A 17,990-nucleotide genomic window follows, 5' to 3' on the forward strand; every position below is an offset into this window, starting at 1 on the left:
CACACGTCCCATCTTTCACTCACACCTTCAGTTTCCTGCTGGGATGCGCAAAGCTCCTACCCGGCAGATTTAGTGCCTGCTTATCCATCTGCTGCTCCTCCCTGCTGTTATCCGCATACTTGAGTTTACTGCTTTAAATATTAAGGTTAAAATTCTAACTTTAAATATAAAGGTTAAAAAACTAACTCCTCAAATTTTAAATTTGACGTTCTGCTGCCACGAGTGGTATACTTAAGATACTCCAGGGTTCTCCATTTGAAAGGCACAGATGAATGAATACCTTCTTCTCTATTTTCAAACAACTTCACCAGACTCTTAGTTATAAAAAGCCTTTGCTATAAGTGGCCCCTTATTAAAGTTGTGGGAGGTGGAGTGAGGACTACTATTGGCAGTTTCAAAAAATAGCCCTAGACATTCACTGCTTTTGTTAAATGTAACAAATTTTAATGTGAAATACAGAGCTCTACAACCCCACCTCATAGAATGATGAAGTTTTACCTACGTTACCCATAATTTTATGTATCAGACTATATGTGTGGTACGTAAGTGAATGTAATTTCTCTGTATGCGATCTAAAGTGTGGATACACCCACAAAATAGTATGTATGCATAAAGCCACTCTATGGTATGTAAAATTAAGTTGTTTTCACGCATGTTTCATATGATAATGTATTCACTCACACACCACATACTGTAATTATTAGCTAGATTAGCTAGACACTTTATTAGATAATCATGGTCTGTTTCATTTCTCAGCTTTTGAAACTTAAAATAGAGGAACACCCCCACTGTGATGAAAGGTAACACAGCTTGCTGATTAAAGCGAAAAAAACCCACACAAACAAATGAACAGAAAAACCCTGTAAGTAAATTCCCACAACAGCAAGACTGAGATTTGATAAAATGCCAAGCCATGAAAAGACATGCACAAAATCCTGCACCTCCAAATTTCTGGGACACTTTAGCTGTTAGCTCAGCCCCTGCTTTCAGTAATATCCAGCATCCAGGTCTGCAGCTGCAGCTACTGTTTTCGAACAGGTCCACGCTCTGGCCCTGCAGTAGGAATGGCACAAAACCTGCTACACACCATATTGTTAGGAAATTAGCCATACCATACTGTCGCTGCACAGTGAGCGGCTCTCCCTCCAAGATGAGATCGTGCATGATCTAAGTTTCTTATAAAGAAGGAAACCTAGAGCCATTGTCGCCTATTCCTCAGGCTGATGTAACACACTGAAAGCAAGCTTTCTCCCTACTTCCTCCCTTCACTCCCTTGAAATGGAAAATGTATGTAGGTCCTCCAATATGAGCCAACGTCTTCCAGGGTTTTTAAGCATGTAAATGTTAAGGTTCTTACAACTCTTATTTTTGTCGAAACCTTTTAATTCATCCTTTATTTTCTAGTGTATAATCCAGCCAAAAAAAAAATTAAACTCATATTTTCACCATGAACCTGTTTTGAAAGCTGAAACAAATTAATACTGTTCTGATGTTCAATCCACATTCTTTCAAGCTCAAGGCAGCTAGGCTTCAAGTATGCTACCAAGCCCAACATCACTTGTAATACAAAGCTGATCATCCTCTAAGTTTTCAGAAATAGTCCTGGCTCTGTCGATTACATAAGTTTAAAATGTGTAAAAACCTAAAATAATCGAAAGCGGTAGCATGCTAACTCCTAGAAGACTCGCCAAAAAATTGAGAATAACATTTATTTCTGACTCTTGCAGTTCCTTAAACACCGCTTCTCCAGATACCTTTACTCACATTGAAGGGATATCAGGCTGTGAGTTTGTTAATGCTGCTGTATGGACATCAGGCTGTATAAACCACTAATTCAAGGCATAAAAAAGAACTTCTTAATAAAAGCAATTGTCTTTTGAAATAACTTCCAAAGTGGCTCATTTCCTTGATTTTGAACTGGATGGTAATCGGAAAAGTGTGGAGGAGTGAAGATAAGACAGTGCCCCTTTTCACTGTGCTACCATTGATATACAACCTCGTATGAAGTATATCCTTTGAAAAAAGACATAAAGGACAAAGGATAAAGACATAAAGGGCAGAGAAAGAGGAAGTTGGACACTTTAAAAGCCCAACGAATACCACCAGGACTATTAATTCCAGTTAGAACAATGCATGGCTTCACATTAAATTCTGTCCTAAGCTGACCAGACACGTACAGGATGCAATAGTATATCTGCTATATGCTTTCTGGAGGCTATATGAGCAGTCATGGAAAATCAATTTGAATACAAATGTAATTTGTTAAAAGAACAGTGAAAATCATTATGCAGGGTCACGCTGTCAGCAATTTGTACAGAAGCAGTTGCCATCCAAAGATGCAAAGGCATTTGGTAAAACAGAAGAATCTTGGTCTTTAGAAGTACCTGTGATCTTTTCCGTCTTTTAGTATGGTTACATGAGCACAAGGCTACAGTTTACCTCTCTTGTTTCTCAGGACTTTTACTCCTTGCAGCTCATTCCAGCTGCAGAAAGAGGCTTTACAGAAACTTCTAAGCCTCAGAGAGACTGAAGGTTCCCACTGTAATGGAGAAAAAGCAACATCTTTGAAACAGTTCCTTGAAAGATCCAAAATATTTATCTCAGGCTCATAGGATGCAGCCACAAAATAAAGTAGTAGATTTGGTCTAGTTTTAGTGATGTCACTACCATTTTTAGGCAAACCATACATAAAAATTCAGCAACAAGCTAAGTGAAGAAAGCATGATACAGTTTAAGAATCAGTTCACAATAAAGACAACTTAAATGGCAAGTCTTCAGAAGATCCTGTTGCAAAGACATTTAACACATGGAATATACCAATTTGCTATGCACTTACAGTATCGTTACCGTAACCGATCAGCCTACCCCATTCCATGAGGCAAATCTGGGGGCTAAAACAACCACCAGTTTTAAATTATGGTTTACTTTCATTTGATCCCAGTCTTCACTGACTGTTCTGAAAGGTATTGACTTATTTGTTCCTAAAAAAATACACGGTGGGACTCAGAAACCTGTATTACTATAGATGAAATACACTGTATTTCTTCCACCTAAATAATATCTTGCAGTGTATGTAATCAGTCTTGTACCTGTCTGTCCACTACAAGGTAGAACATCAGATTGGCTCGTGTTCAAATTTGACCAAGGAACAGCAATAACAGCAAATGTAAAACATTACAGCTGTTTTAAAACATGCACAAAAGGACATTGCTTATTAAAAATGCACCTGCATCTTTCTGCAAACTAAGGCATAGAAGTCGCTGCACCCTTGAAGCCTAATTTCATCATATACATGCATATAAACACATCTCTGAAGATCAGACTCCTGTTACGGTGCATGAGACTGCAAATTTATCAGACTGGGCACAAAGAGGGAAAGTGCGGTCTTCCCTTGGGATGACTTTTTCATCATAATCCTCATCATCCTTTCTCTCTCCCAGTCTTTCTCCCCCTTCTCTCTCCCTTTTGTTTTTTTTAAAGAAGAAAGAAAAAAAATACTTGTTGTTATACTACGTCTATGTTCCAAACACAAAAAGAAAAAGAGGTTTTTAAGATGTGATTAAAAAACAGGATTTTGGTCTCCATCATTACTTTTCAGAGGTCCAACAAAAAAACAGTTGGCATTTTTCTTTAACAGCAGACTTGAAACACAGGTCAGTAATGAACCATATGACTTAACTTTGATCTGCAGTAGGAATTTACCCCAAAAGAAGACAGGGAAGAACTGGCCACTGCATAGATGACACTACCATAGGTTGTCATTACACCATTATGCAAATGGACTCATCTTCAATGAGTCCGTTCAAATGAGTGCGTTCAAACAACGCACAAGAAGTTTTGTACTCTTCAAAACCTGCTCTCTAAAGAGTTTCAGTTACTTACAGTGCTTACAGCCATCATAACTTTGGGAGGATCTATTAAAAGTAAACGTTATGACAGCGAGCAAAATTAAGCCAGTATATCAGACCTATCAAGCAGCGTTTTATTCTGTTTCAGCACAAAACAAGGCCCTCTATAATTTTATTCTGTTTCAGTTCAAAAGCCACTGACAAACACTTAACTGAACAATTACAGCTCAAGCAATCACAGAGCAAATGGGTTTTTTCCTTCCTATGCCACTTTTACTAGAAAATCTATGAAGTTCTCTCTGTTCCAAAGTTACCTAAAAGCATTGCCAGACCGTAGACTTAAATGAAAAAACATCTCAGATGTGAACTATGAGAAGTCCTACAGAAGCCCAATGCAAAGTATTTATGACAAGTCCAGGCTGTGGCAGATACAGCATCTTAAAAGTCTTTGGGCATAAACTGCAGGTACAAGGACGTATTGCATAAGCTATCACATGCTCGCTGCAACTGTGTGAATGTTATTGGATTTTGAGAAGCCACCGTGCTGAATAATTTAAAATCTAATAAAATATTCAATTTTACTGATATATTGGTTTCATTTTAAAATAAAAAAAATGTGAATAACGACAAGAACGGGTCTAAAAGTCAATGGAAATATTCCGTCACTCATTAGGATAACCGTTCTTCTGCTAAGCCTCGGGAAGATACAGCTAGGACGAGAAAAAGGTCTCCGACCCGGAGAGATACCTCTCCAGCCCGGCTGTCGCAACGGGGGACAGGGCGACCCCCTTTCTGTGCACGGGGGCACCTTTGGGGCTCGCAGGGGGCGAAAAGGCTCTGCGGGGGGCCACGGGGAAGCCCCCCGGGCGGGACGGGGGCTTCCCACGGAGGATTTCGTGCTGCAGGGCGAGGGGGGTGGCGGCGGTGCGGGGGGAACCCACGGCGGTCCCCGGGGGGTGCTGAGCTCCTTCTCCGACGGCGCCGCGGATGCCTCGGTCGGCGGGGAGCGACCGTCGGGGCGGCACCGGGAGCGGCGGGACGGGCGGCGGGTGAAGCCCCACCGCCCCCGGAGACTTGCCGGGAGCCTTCCCCACGGGCAGCCCGGCCACCCCCGGCCCCCTCGCCTTCCCGGTAGCTGCTGCTGTGGAACGGGTCCTCCCCCACCACCGCCTCACGGCGTCCGGCTGGTGGCAAGAGGAGCTCTGACAACTTTTTTAATGCGAGGAGGGAGAACCCACCTAGCCTGCACTAAATAATTATTCTAAATAACAGTAAAGAGAACTCCGGGAGCTCTAAAGTTATTTTGCGGTGGTAGGGTTGGGGTTTGGTTTTGGGTTGTTGGGTTTTCGTGGTTTGGGTTTGTTTTGGGGTTTGTTTTTTTTTTTGGGGGGGGGGGGGGGTTGTGTGCATGAAACACAGAGAAGGCGCCGTTGGTGTTTTAGATGGAGATGCCCTAGTTAGAGGGAGGCAGGAGAAGGGTCGACTGAGAAGAGCCGTTCACTGCTGCCGAGATGCTAAAGCCCCCGAACGCGTTCGCAAACTGTTCCGCGGTTTGCTGGATCTCCGGTTCAAGAGCTCACAGCCTTAAAATTAAAATGAAGACCGGTGACTGGGGAGGGGTGGGGGAGGACGAGAAAAGAGATGTAGACAGCTCTGCGGATATTATTAAATCTTCCCAGCCGCTCATCTGGATTATATTTAAGCTCTCACGGCATTTCTTCCCCCACCCCCACCCCTCCCCTAATTAAGCGTAGTTTCAAAACGGAGCATGTCTGAGGATGGATCTTTCGCCGGCTTGCATTCAAAATGTGGAGGTAAGTTGGGCTTTTTTCTTCTTTTTTTTTTTTTTTTTTTTTTTTTTAGTTAAAAAGAATAAGCTGCAAGCCCGGGCGGAGGCACCGGGCCGAGAGCCGCCCGCCGGTCGCGCCTCCCCGCTCCCCCGCGCACTTCGGCTCCGACTTTGCGGGAGCTCCGGCGCGCCCCGACCCCCGCCCCCGGTGCCGGTGCCCGGTCCCCCCTCACCTCGGGCGAGGCGCGGTGCCGCCAGGCTCCCGCAGAGCACCAGCCAGGCCAGCACCGCACGGCTCATGGTCCGCTCCTCCCGCGGCCGCGCCGCTTCTGCCGAAGGAAGGAGGAGGCGGCGGGCGGCGGCGCCTCCGCCCGGCGAGGCGAGGCGAGATGGGGATGCGATGCGGTGCGGTGCGGTGCGATGAGGGTCCCTCCCGGCTCTGCTCCCGCTGCCGCCGCCCTAGCAGCGGCTCGGAGGCTGCCCCGCCGCCCGCCCGCTCTGCGCGCCCGCCAGGTGCCGCCGCGCCTCCAGCATGGCCCGGCCGGCCGCCTCGTCCCGCCGCCCGCCTCCTCCTCCTCCCTTTCTCCTCCTCCTCCTCCTCCTCCTCCTCCTCCTCCTCCTCTTCCTCCTCCTCCTCCTGCGCGACCGCGGCCGCTCTGCCCACGCCGCGCTGCCGCTCTGCGCGCCCGGAGCGGCTCCTTCGGGGCGGGGGGCGGGGGGCGGGGGGGGGAGGTGCCGGCGGCGGGCGGTGCTGCCCGACACACCCCGGCACCTGCTCCGCCCCCCCCCCCCCCGGCTGCTGCGGCGGGGGATGCGGGGGTCGGCGGAGGGTGCGATGGGGCGGGGGATGCGGAGGTCGGCGGCGGATGCGGGGGTCGGCGGGGATGGAAGGGTCGGCGGGGGATGCGATGGGGCGGGGGTGGCGTGAGATGAAGCACGCCGCCGGGGCCTGGGGAAAGGAGGGTGAGGAGCTGGGCGCCGGCTTCTGCCCGAGCCTTTCCCCCAAAACCCGCTCCCTCTGTCCCCGGGTCCCCTTTGCGGGGAGAGCGGTTTCGGGAGGGGACTCGGCACTGCACATACCCCCTTCTTCCCCCTTGACAAATTGCCATGTCGTGGTGGTTGGCCCCGTGGGCAGCTCGCTCTTACGCGAGGGAACGGACACAGCCCGGGGCGCTTCAACGAGGGACTTTTACCCTCTGCAAACTTTTGTCTTGTAGGTGTCGTCCGAGCCCTGCACTTGGCTGTGCGCTGCTTCAGCTGCCGGCTTGAAATCCTTTCTGAACGCCCAGACAGGAAACTTCCATGAAATGTAAATATCCATTCTTCCACCTCCTTCGCCAGGTTACTGAAAGGAAATCAAAGCAAGAATGCAAGACGTGGTGATATCGCAGGAGTCCAAGGTGGGGGACGGGAAGGTCCCATGTCAGACCACCACTCACAATTTTTTTTCTCCCTACCTGAGTATATACAGCTGCAGGGGTGAAATAAGTACTAATTGCCCAGTGGGAGTCAAAATGCTCTTCAGATATTTTATATCTGCAATTTGCATCCCCTCTACATGCCCTCATAGTAAAAAAGCCTGTATTAATATTATATTAAACGTTAATGCAATCGCTGAGTGAGAAGAATGCACTTAACAGCGTTAGGCTGTTGAGAAGCATTTCTGTAGATACGAACTGAATGCCCGGGCTGGTTGCATGACAACATGGAGAGACATCATGAAATTAAGAGTGCAAACGACCCATTAAATCGTCTAATCTGTTGGCTACTTTGGCTAGCATCTCCCAATAGCTTCCAGCATTTCATTTGACAAACCCTTTGTCTACCATTAAATGCCTGTAAGTGGCAAGGTGACAGCCCTTCCCTGAAGCTCTAGTTTTATGTCTCAGCTTGCAACTAATCGCATTTTTCTCTGACTTTGCAAGAATTTGAGTTTCAACGCATCGTCAGGAGATAATTAAAAGGATCAGGCTTTTTTTGCATTGGTTAGGCTTTGAAATTACCAGAAACAATGCACCTTGGCAAAGAGCATTTTACACCCAGAAACCCAGAGCATTTTCTGCTTGCATACAGGATACCGGTGCAAAGACGAAGCACGCACTTCGCCCATCGCAGAGGTGCAAACCTCTCTGGTGGCACTCAGCCACTGGTAGCGGGGCACTGCAAAATTAGCCAGCAAGTTAGGACAAATAAAGAAAAAATTCCCCCTACTCTAATGAAATCCACTCTATCAGAGAAGATATGTTAGCACAAGCTTTAGTCCCGCATATCTCTCTGGACATGCAGTAGCTGGTCGCATTCACCAAAACTTTAACCATCTTCACTATTAAGTGTGCTCGTGTAATTTGCCTGGCAGCACCCACGTGAGCTACAGCCATGCCTTCGTTCTGCTGCACAGACATACTCTGCGATTGCATCACTACTACTACAGCAACTTGGATTTTACACGTCACTTTCCATGCCAGAGATCTCCCTGAAGAACTACTGTCTGGAAAGAAAATACTTATATTTCTCCTCGAGGGTTGCTTTACTATCTATACAGAGATAGTGGAAATTTAGGAAGCCTGAACAAAGCTTCTGATATTAATGCATCATTTCTCCACAACGGTGCTAATTTTACTGCTTATCTCTGTTTTACAACCAAGAATCCAGCTGTCATAATTACAAGGCAAGCTGCACTTTAGCTGCTGTGGCAGCCCAGCATGCCTGCACCCCCAAGTGGCAGGCTTGCCTTTTTTTTATTTTTCTTGAGGGAATAATCCTGTAATGCTGCCCCTTTATTTCCCCAATTAGGATAAATCTAAAGGGCCTAACCACATTTGGTACTGGGAAGCCTTTTTCCACTGAGAGCCTGTGACTAGCAGCTGATTAAAATGACATAGAAATAGCTTCTTCAAAGCCAGGCATTGTTTATTCAGCCAAAAGGGACAAAACAACAAAAGGCTTTTATGGCTGGTTCTTACCTAAAGTGCAATGCCTTTTTGTTTTCTGATTTTGAATAAGTTTTATTCAACAAGATCTATCTCCCCGCCTCAGAGTAATCAGACTGTTTCTGCATCTTTCTTGCTGTCCCTCTCTGACGGGCTCCTTTTTAGCTGCTGCTTCCCTCTGCTCACTCCCCCGTGTTTTGGGAATGACCATCACGGGGGGGATGCTGCAGGAGCTCCCCTTCATCTGGCTCCTTCCTCCTAGCCCAATCGTTTTTCTTAGCCCAGAGCAAGGCACTACCCCACTCCAGCTCGATGCTGTGAGAACGGCTCCAAGGTACAGACTGTTCCTTCCTCTGAACGCAAAAGTAGTAATTATTTGCATCTAGATTTCCCTAATATGGATTTTTTGGTATGTGTAAGCCAAACCTATTGACTGTGCTAGCCTGAGTTTTACCAAAGACTCCCCCATGCTGTTGTGCTATGGGCCCGCAACTCTTCAGTGCTACGTCGCCAGTACTCTCATCTGGGTTGTTGTGGCTGCAGCATGTCACAGCACTCCCTGCCTACAGTGACTGATCCCTGACCTGACCTTCTTGGTGAAGCAGCTGACCTGGTGCCCTTCGTTGTCCTCTAAAGTTTGGAAATTGTGGATCTTTGCCGTTTGTTGTATACACCTTCCTTGAAGCAACTGCCTCACTTGACGGTGGGAAAAACTGACTCTGTTGCCATTTATAAGTAAGTACAGGTGTGTAAACATCATTTTCATACAGGAAACTCCAGGACTAAAGGCATCTTGAAGTTTCTCCTTCCCTTATTTGCTTACATATCTGCAAATTCTTAATGACCTCCCAGTGGTGAAGGCACTTGGCTGAAATATGGATGAGATGGGACTGGATGGCACAAGCCACTGCAGAATAAGCTGACATTCTCACCTTTTATATGGATTTTAATATTTATATACTGTATATAAATATTATTTTTTTTGTATTTTTATTTTGTTAATTATCTAATGCAAAATTCTTCATTCTGTCATGTAAATTCATTATGTTTATGTTCTGGAATTCAGTACTGAAATGGGCTCAAGAGCCGCCAAATATTAATCTTATCTTCCTTTTTCTGCCATCCTTTGCATGAACACAGGACACAAAGATCACTTTTCATTCTCCAAATTGTTTCCACATTTCAGGATAATTTCTGCTGAATTTTATTTAGCTGCACTCTAATATCCAACTATTTATTTTATTTGCTTACTAATCACGCAGGTTCAAGAACTCTTTTGCATCCAATTTTGCAATCCATTTCTTCATTCTAAATGATCAGCATTGTTTACCAGGAATTTCTGCCTAACAGGATTACCTGATAGGGACTGTGGAAACTGTCTAAACCTGCAAGACCCCATGCTTAGGCTAAGGATCCCTATTGATCTCCTGGAATGGAAGGGGTAGAGCAGAGAGACAGATCAACTGCTACCTGTCAAAGGGAAAACACAACATTGTCAGCTTCTTTGAAGCCTGGCAAGAGCTATTCCACAGCTGGTAATGTCCTCATTTTTTCCCTCATCTTCCTTTCATTAGGGCCTTATTTTTCCTCCTCTTTTGTCTGCATTATTTCCTGTCCTACCTCAAATGCTCAAATTAACCCTCTGAAGTCCTGCAGTACATGAAACAGGAAAAAATTATAGCCATTAGAAATGTAGGCAGCCACGTCATTGGCCACACTCCCCTTAGATAAAAAGCCATCAGTAAAGGAGTAACAACAACAAATCTTAATGCACAAAATGAACACATTGTTAGCACAAGAAATAGAATAATGCTTAGTGTTTAATAGCAGTGACGTAAGGTCTTTGATAAACAAAAGGTGAACAGAATAACTCCCATCTGTGCTGCAATAGTAAAAGAGTAAGATCTTATCCTTACAATTCACCAACATCTTGCCAATTTTAGAAGTCATCTAGCAAATACAACCTGTTGATTACCCCATAACACCTTTAGGATATCTTGGATACCAGCATTGCTTAGAAGATTAGTTTTACCACTGGCTCCCATCAAAGCACTGGCCAGGTTTGAGCCTTCTTAAAGTGAGAGATCAGGACAAGCTCAGAGCCCAGGGTGTACAGGCAGAGATTATATTGCCACCTCTACTCTCTTTAGGGCTATAAAAGCCACTGCTGCACACAAGCAGTAGAACTTTCCATAACGTCTTCTAAAAACACGTACTTTGTTCGTCAGGGATTTGTCATACTCCATTCACCATAACCAACTACTCTGATTCTGCAAGTCATCGTCACATATTTGCCTTGGAGGAAAGAACAGATACTACATCTGTCTATCACCACCACCCCAACACTGCCAGAATTGTTCTTTTGGTTGACACTGCCTCTGAAAAAGGAAACAACTCATTCTTTTACCTCTTCCCAAACAGAGCCTGATCCCCCACTTCTTGAACATGCAAGGTTTCCAGTTAAGTCAATGTGAGTTTTTATTGCAAAAAGGGTGGAAGATCCTGCTTCCCTCAAACCTTTCAGGTTCAAAATAAGTGTCATGTAATGCTGCACAGCAGGAAAGGGAGAAGGGTGGCTGTGCAACACAAGGAAACACTCAAACTCCATGTAAAAAAAAAAAAAGTACTTTTTCTTTCCCTCCTCTGTAGCATGGGTGCTTTGGTTTGGTTTTTGGGTTTGGGTTTTTTTTACTATTTACAGAAAGAAGGCAACAAAATGAGTGCCATAATTGGTTTTGATTCCCTTTCTTTTATCCTGGAATTAAGCCTTGACTTTCTACCGAGGAAAGATATTTAAGAATCCCATGCAATGGCTAAATGTCTGGGTAACTTTTAAAATTAATCCTTTGCCACCCATAATATGAATGTGGAACGTGCACGAGAACATAAAAGAGGAGAAGGGTGCACAGGCTAAGGTGTGAGAGCAACCCCTGAAATGAGGTACTCCTATATTTTGTTCTACGTATCATTCTGCCCACCACTGAAGTAGAGGAAGTAGATGCTAATTAATTTCAGCTGAAATTATTCCCTGCTCACTTGTGAAAGGAAGAAAGTTAGCAACTTAGATTTATGGGAATGGTGAACGGTGGTTCTTTCAGCAGCAGTAAGACACGTGGAAGCTGAGTGCTAATGCACGTGTTCACTGACTGCAGGCAGTTTTGTCACCAACACCTCGTCATTCCTCTATTTTCTACATGGGAAGGTCTGAGTTAAACATTAATGTGACTCCTTTGCATTACTGTTGTTAGGGTCACAAAGCGAAGGTGCACCCCTACAAAGTGTCACTCGCAGCACATAGTGGGTCTTCTGGTACAGGTACAAACTGGTTTCTGCTCAAGGTCCTGTGCCAACAGGCGGTGATGCTGAGATTGCTGTTCCCAGGTGAGCGCAAGTCCCTCTGCCAGAGGACTATGGGGTACCCGTGGTTCATGAGAGGACGATGAGTCCACAGCACTGCTTAACACCATGCTTTGCCACCTACATCAGTTTATAAAATGCTTTTGCACTCGATAGTGGGGAGTCGTCTGGCTGGCACCTTGGGTATTATATTCCTGTGCCACCCATGGCCTGCATCCCGCTTCCAGCTACAAACATGTACTTAAAGGAAATCAGTCAGCAGAAGAGAGGCTATGTGATTGAAGAGACCTCAGTTCCTTATGAAACCAAGTTAACACGCACCTCTCTCCTTGTCAAGTGTGTGTGTCTCTCTCCACTGGCGCACGATTCGTATGTTCTCCACTTGCACATTGACTGCCTTGCACTAGTTAAGATTGCTCTGCCCTGCTTGTTTGTACTCCTTTTTGCGGCAAAGCTAAATCGTGGTTGTTAATGGAAGTATTAAGTCACTAGCAAACACATATACCATTCTAAACAGCTGTTTCAAAAAAAAAGGGGCAATAGTTCTTTGAAATCTCTAGCAAAGTTTGCCTTGCCTCTCATCCCTCAATATTGGGATCTATTAGCACCCTGAATCATGGCAGTAACATCTGTGAAGTGCGACCCAGTGAGCCAGGTTAGTAGAAGCTGGAAAGGATTCATTCTCATGCAATACATGTTTCAGGCTTTGAAATCGGTGTTGCCTGGTGTTGCTGCCACTTGATCAAATGAGGCTGAAGCTGAATTTCTACAAAATACACAAACGTAGTGGTAGAAGAAAGCTGACAGCATTCCAAAGACGGCTTTTTAGAGGCAAATCTGAAGTTCCTACCTCGAAGTGTGTATTGACCAAGGCGTTCGTTTGGGTTTTCTTTTCCTTCAGTGCTACATAAATTCTGGAGCTGCAATTTTGCAAAGTTAAATGTGCTACACCAAGGTCCGCATCCTACTGTTATTTACACTAGAATTCCAAGGACAACATCATGAATGAACTTGGTGAAAGAGTTTATTTCAGATACCTAGAAAAGATATTTTCATCTTAGCAAGAATATGCTTTAACCATTTAAACTGTAAGCAGCTCTTAGTGTGTGTGGCTGCTTTTCCGTAAGTGTGCTGTTGCAGATTGTTCCAATAAATTAGTTTATACCTTTTTCTTTCTTTTTTTTTTTTCTTTGTTTTGTTTTGTTCTGCTGTTAATTTTTCATTCTGAGAGAGAAAAAGAGATTTGGAACATAATTTTAAAAATCCTTTTGTCTTACTTTCAGCACTTATATGGCACAGTTAGTTTTAACAGCTCATTCACACTGAATTTCAGAACCCAAGGGAGGGACCATTAAATCACAATAAAGTATTTAATAGAGTTGTGCCATCTGCATTTCAGTGACTTAACTGCAACCTGAGCCAAAGATCTTGTGATTTCAAAATAAGAGAATATTATTAGAGCCAGGAGACTTTTGACACCTGGTCCTCCGTGGTGGAATGCATTTCAAATTAACATTACATATGCTTAATAGATTTCAATTATTGGTCTTGTGTGAAACAAGAAGACAACCAACCAAAACTTTCTCTCTCATCTTCTGATGAGCTGGCAGCCTATCACTACATTTTGTAAATCATTCAGGCTGGAATTTGGCAATGTGAGAGATTTTAGGAATACTTTTATACCACTGCAGTGAATTGACAGAGCCACCCTCTCTCAATTTATGACAACTTTTCTTTGACATATAAAATAATTTTTAAGTGTTCTTGGCTTTATAGGTTTTCCTCTTTCTCTTTTTTATTTTATAGCTTTTGTTTGCTTGGTTTTTTTGATTTTTTTTCTTGAGGTAAGACATAGAGATGTGTGTTAGAAATTTATATTCATCACAAAAAAAGAAGTTGAGGAAAAGAGATGTGCTAGTTCAGTTAAATTTCTGAAAAATAATATTTTTCATGACTGGTAGAACATTTTTGTGCGAGATGGAAAAGGGCATACGCATCTAAAGAAAACACAAGATCCTCTTTTCAGATTTTTAGTAGTACAGCAGCCACAGCAGCTGACAGAAGATGCTGAGATTCCTACTCGTACTCTGATTCCAGCAATACATCTGCTTCATCTAGCTTTCTGGTTTATCAATTAAATATCTTGACTATATCCTTCCCCTCAGGGACTCCACCTTTCCAATGAGTACCCTGGTTCTCATTATAATTTTGAGAAAGATTCATTTTGTCCCATTTGTTTTTATCTCTGTTGACAGTCAAAACGTATTTTCCGCACAGCTGTTGTAGAGGCAAAGGTTTGAGGCTGCACCATATTAGAGGCTGTGCCAAGGTGCAGCAGCAACAGTCCCTTCCCTGGAGGATTCCCGGCTCAAGATTACAGCTGAAAACTCAAAGCACACAAGAGAAGCAAAGCGAATGGGCAAAAGAATATCTAAATGATGGTTTTGTCACGTCAAAAACTTTGTTTAATGTTTATAATTGAGAGTTATGTATCATAAGCAAGAACACTTTAAAGAGCAATTTCCACCCTCCATTTTTCTCAATCTGGAAAATCTTCTGGTTTAAGAGATGTCCTTACACAAGAACATGAAAGCAAAGGGTATGATAAAGGACATTGCTGTGTGTATTTATTTTTAAATGTGGTAATCAAGAGTTAGAATTTTCAGGAAAGTAATGTTCTTTCAATTCCTTCGTTTCCAGTCGGCTAAATAGGAAAGAGTCATTACTGCTATAAAATTCAATTATAAAATATGCATGGATATAATATGGAAGCATATTATTTGTCAAGTTTGTGGATTTTTTTAATATAAGCAGTCAAATATTTTAGTATCTTATAAATTAGGGTGGCTCTTACAAATCCTGTATAGTTACTCACCAGAGATGTAATGGTGTCTAATGTGTATTAAGCAGTAAGGTTTTGTAGCTTTATCAAATGACCAATATTGGAGCACTGCAGCCATAGAGAAGAAGAACATTAAATCTCGAAATCCCTCTTTTCATGACGGGGAGAAGAAAGGAAAAAAAAAGGCAGAAGCTTATAAGAATAGGCAAAGATACATTTTACAAAAACATTTTGATCATTAACCCCATCATTTGTTGAAAATTAAAATCCAGCTTTTCTACTATATATATGCATGCAGGTAAGAATGAAATTTACACCTGGATTTTTTTTCTGGGCCAAAACAACTTCTTCAACCCAGGCAAGGTTTAACTTCACTTTTACAGTCCTCAGATTAATACAAGAATATTGTACCTGAAACAAATAATTATGACCTTTGAGTCTGAAGAAGAGACACCTTCCTTTAGACAGACAAAGGAGAGCTGCACTTCAATACCAGATGTATTTGGCTGATCACATATCACTCCTACTTCTGGCAAGTAAAATCCCGTGACATAAAAGGAGTGGCCCAACCTACTAACCCTTTAGAGATGTTTTTTCTTCATCCTGTTCATTTGGATCTGCAGGTGCTGTTCTTTCATTATAAGCTAGAAATAAAGACCCAAACCCTTTACACTGAGGTGCAATGAACCAAGTACTCGTTAGAGATAACAACAACTACACCTGTAGTTGGTCCACTAGTGTTTCCCAAAGCTGAACTGCCACACTCTGAACTGCACAAGAGAAATTTGCTACATCTGCCTAGTTCACATTATTTAGAAGCAATGATGATCTGAATAACAAATTCATTTCAATTATTTAAAAAAAAAAACCCAAATCCACATGATTTAGCATGTTCAATTTGCATTGAAGACTCAGAATTTGTTTTAGAAAATCTGGGGTTCAATGTCTCCACGACCTACCCAGAAGTCTTCCCTACCATCCAAAACTTTAATCTTCTAATCTAGGTTAGTTCTTTCAAAATCCCTCTGTTCTTTAGTGTGATTTTTTGTTTGGTTGGTTGGGTTTTTTTGGTTGGTTTGGGTTTTCTTTTGTTTTGTTTCTGAACAAGACCACATGTTTGATATTCCTTTTAGCCATATTTCTTAGCCCATTTTCCTGTTCGATATGAGACTTCTGGAAGAGCACACTCCCACAGTCCCTCCAGGATTTTTCTTTCCAACCATTTAAAATAACTTCTAGAGTTCAGCTGTTTAAAAGATGAATGCATGTCCCAAAGCATTGGAAAGTTCAGCTGCCAAATAGGCACTTTTGTCCCTCCATGGGCAGAAAGGTACACTCATAATTTAGACAGCAGTTGCTCACACTGATGAGAAGATGCAGAATAATCAGAGTACAGGGTGAGGAGATCTTTGCCCCTGAAAAAAAAAATATTAGAGATGCTAGAACAAGAAGCGGAAGAAGGATCAGAGATTCCTTTTAATTGGAGAACCACATAAAGTAACTAGAAATATCATCAAAGACTGAGAAAATGAAAGGGAGGAGATAAACTCATTTAAGAGAGACTGAAATACTGTGGTGTGGAGAAGAATAATTAATGAATTATTAGAAGGGGTGCCCTGATTTTACTTCAGCGTGGCTTCACAGTGGAGGACAGAGATTACCAAGATTGGAGTGTCATGCAGATATTGCAGTAGGTTTTGACAAAACAAACAAAAAGACTCCACAATACATGTAGAAAAGTTAGCTTAATTAGTTCTGTTGCTTACAGAGGAAGTCTTTTTATATTGCTTTTTAATACAGATGCTTTGGAAATGTAAATGTAATACATTTTGTAAATGTTATTGGTTGTAGAAAAGGCAAGATACATATTTCTTTCTGCCTTTACCTACAGTAACAAAAGAGGTGCTATCCATTAACAAATGTTAACATTAATGCTTTGATCACTTGCAAGAAATATGTATTTAGCCAACAATTTTAAAGACTAAAACTATTACACTTAGAGTTGGTGATATCATCTCTAATAAAAATAATAGATACTATTGCAACAGTACAGATGGCCAGCATTTACTAGAGTCCATAGTTAGTATTCTGGCTGAACTTTAAATGCTTTTTGTATTCAGTTTGCAGCTTGTTTTTTGGTTTTATCTCCTCTTGTTTCCATCCACTTAAAGAAGTTACCCATTGAGCTCATTATTTTACGATGATAACTCCTCTTTATATGTTTTTTTTTTCTTTTATGCAGGGTTGCTTTTCTAAAAAGGAAAAAGGGAGGCTAAAGTGGGAACTATTTTCTTATAAACCAAGGAACAGTTCCTGTAACTGGTTTTCACTGTAGTAATCAGATTAATCCACAAAATCTGAAACTTCATAAATAAGAACACAAGGCCATCATTCCTCAGGAATTTCACTTACATCGATCATTATTACACCAAAAATGTCAGTGCAAAGAACACTGTGATTTACAATGCATTTCTAATGCTTTGTAATATTTAATGGCAGCAGTCCAAGTAAACAAACCAAGACAAGAATTCACTTAACAACACCATTTAGTGAGTTGGAGTCATATGGACATTCATGACTAAAGTTTTGAAGAATCGTCTTTCAAAGCATATGGTATCATACAGAGTAGCAATTACTGTGTTTGTCTGCTGTCTGAAAAATCAGCCTTTTCTCATCTTTGATATTTTTGACATATATGACATTCTTTTCAGTATACACCGATTAAAAAATTGAAGTGTTGAGTTTGGGGTTTTTTTTTTAACTGGAAGGATATTTAGAACATCTTTGATCTTTTTTCCCAGTACTGAAATTTAAAAATACTTTCATGGTTGATTGCAAGAAAGAGATATGTGTTATTACAAAATATCAAGCAAACCAAACCTCAGACTGAGGGATGGATATTTGAGTAACAAAATGTCAAAATTCCTTCTTGCAATTTAAACACAGGAGATTATTTATGGTTGAACACCATGGAAGTTAGCTGGAATAATGGAGAACAAAAACCTGATTTTACCTAAGTAGTATACACTAATTTAGTAACTCAGGAGATCAGTTTTTCCCACAGCCCTGCACAAAGGAAAGAATACCCTGATTAGAGAGTATGTACTTGCTAACACCTGTGATTTGCCAGACTTTTATCTCTGCTGTTCTTTGAAAGATAGGCTGACTGACTGATTGATTGATCAATAGTTGATCGATAACCTCCCTTAACATGCTTGTATCTT

General features: G+C 42.4%; 1 protein-coding gene across 3 annotated transcripts in view; it reads right to left on the bottom strand.

Moving 5' to 3' along the window:
- Positions 1 to 6,207, bottom strand: part of EDIL3 (EGF like repeats and discoidin domains 3) — a 259,990-nt gene extending 253,783 nt beyond the window's left edge. For 2 of the 3 annotated variants that reach the window (XM_064438134.1, XM_064438131.1), the window contains exon 1: positions 5,871 to 6,207. In XM_064438134.1, the coding sequence (XP_064294204.1) occupies positions 5,871 to 5,937 (67 nt within the window). In that variant the 5' untranslated portion in view covers positions 5,938 to 6,207. The remainder of the gene's footprint in view (positions 1 to 5,870) is intronic. The other variant, XM_064438133.1, reaches the window with a different exon arrangement.
- Between the last annotated feature and the right edge of the window lie 11,783 nt (positions 6,208 to 17,990).

The sequence above is a fragment of the Phalacrocorax carbo genome, chromosome Z, assembly GCF_963921805.1.
Source record: "Phalacrocorax carbo chromosome Z, bPhaCar2.1, whole genome shotgun sequence".
In the NCBI taxonomy this organism is placed as follows: Eukaryota; Metazoa; Chordata; class Aves; order Suliformes; family Phalacrocoracidae; genus Phalacrocorax; species Phalacrocorax carbo.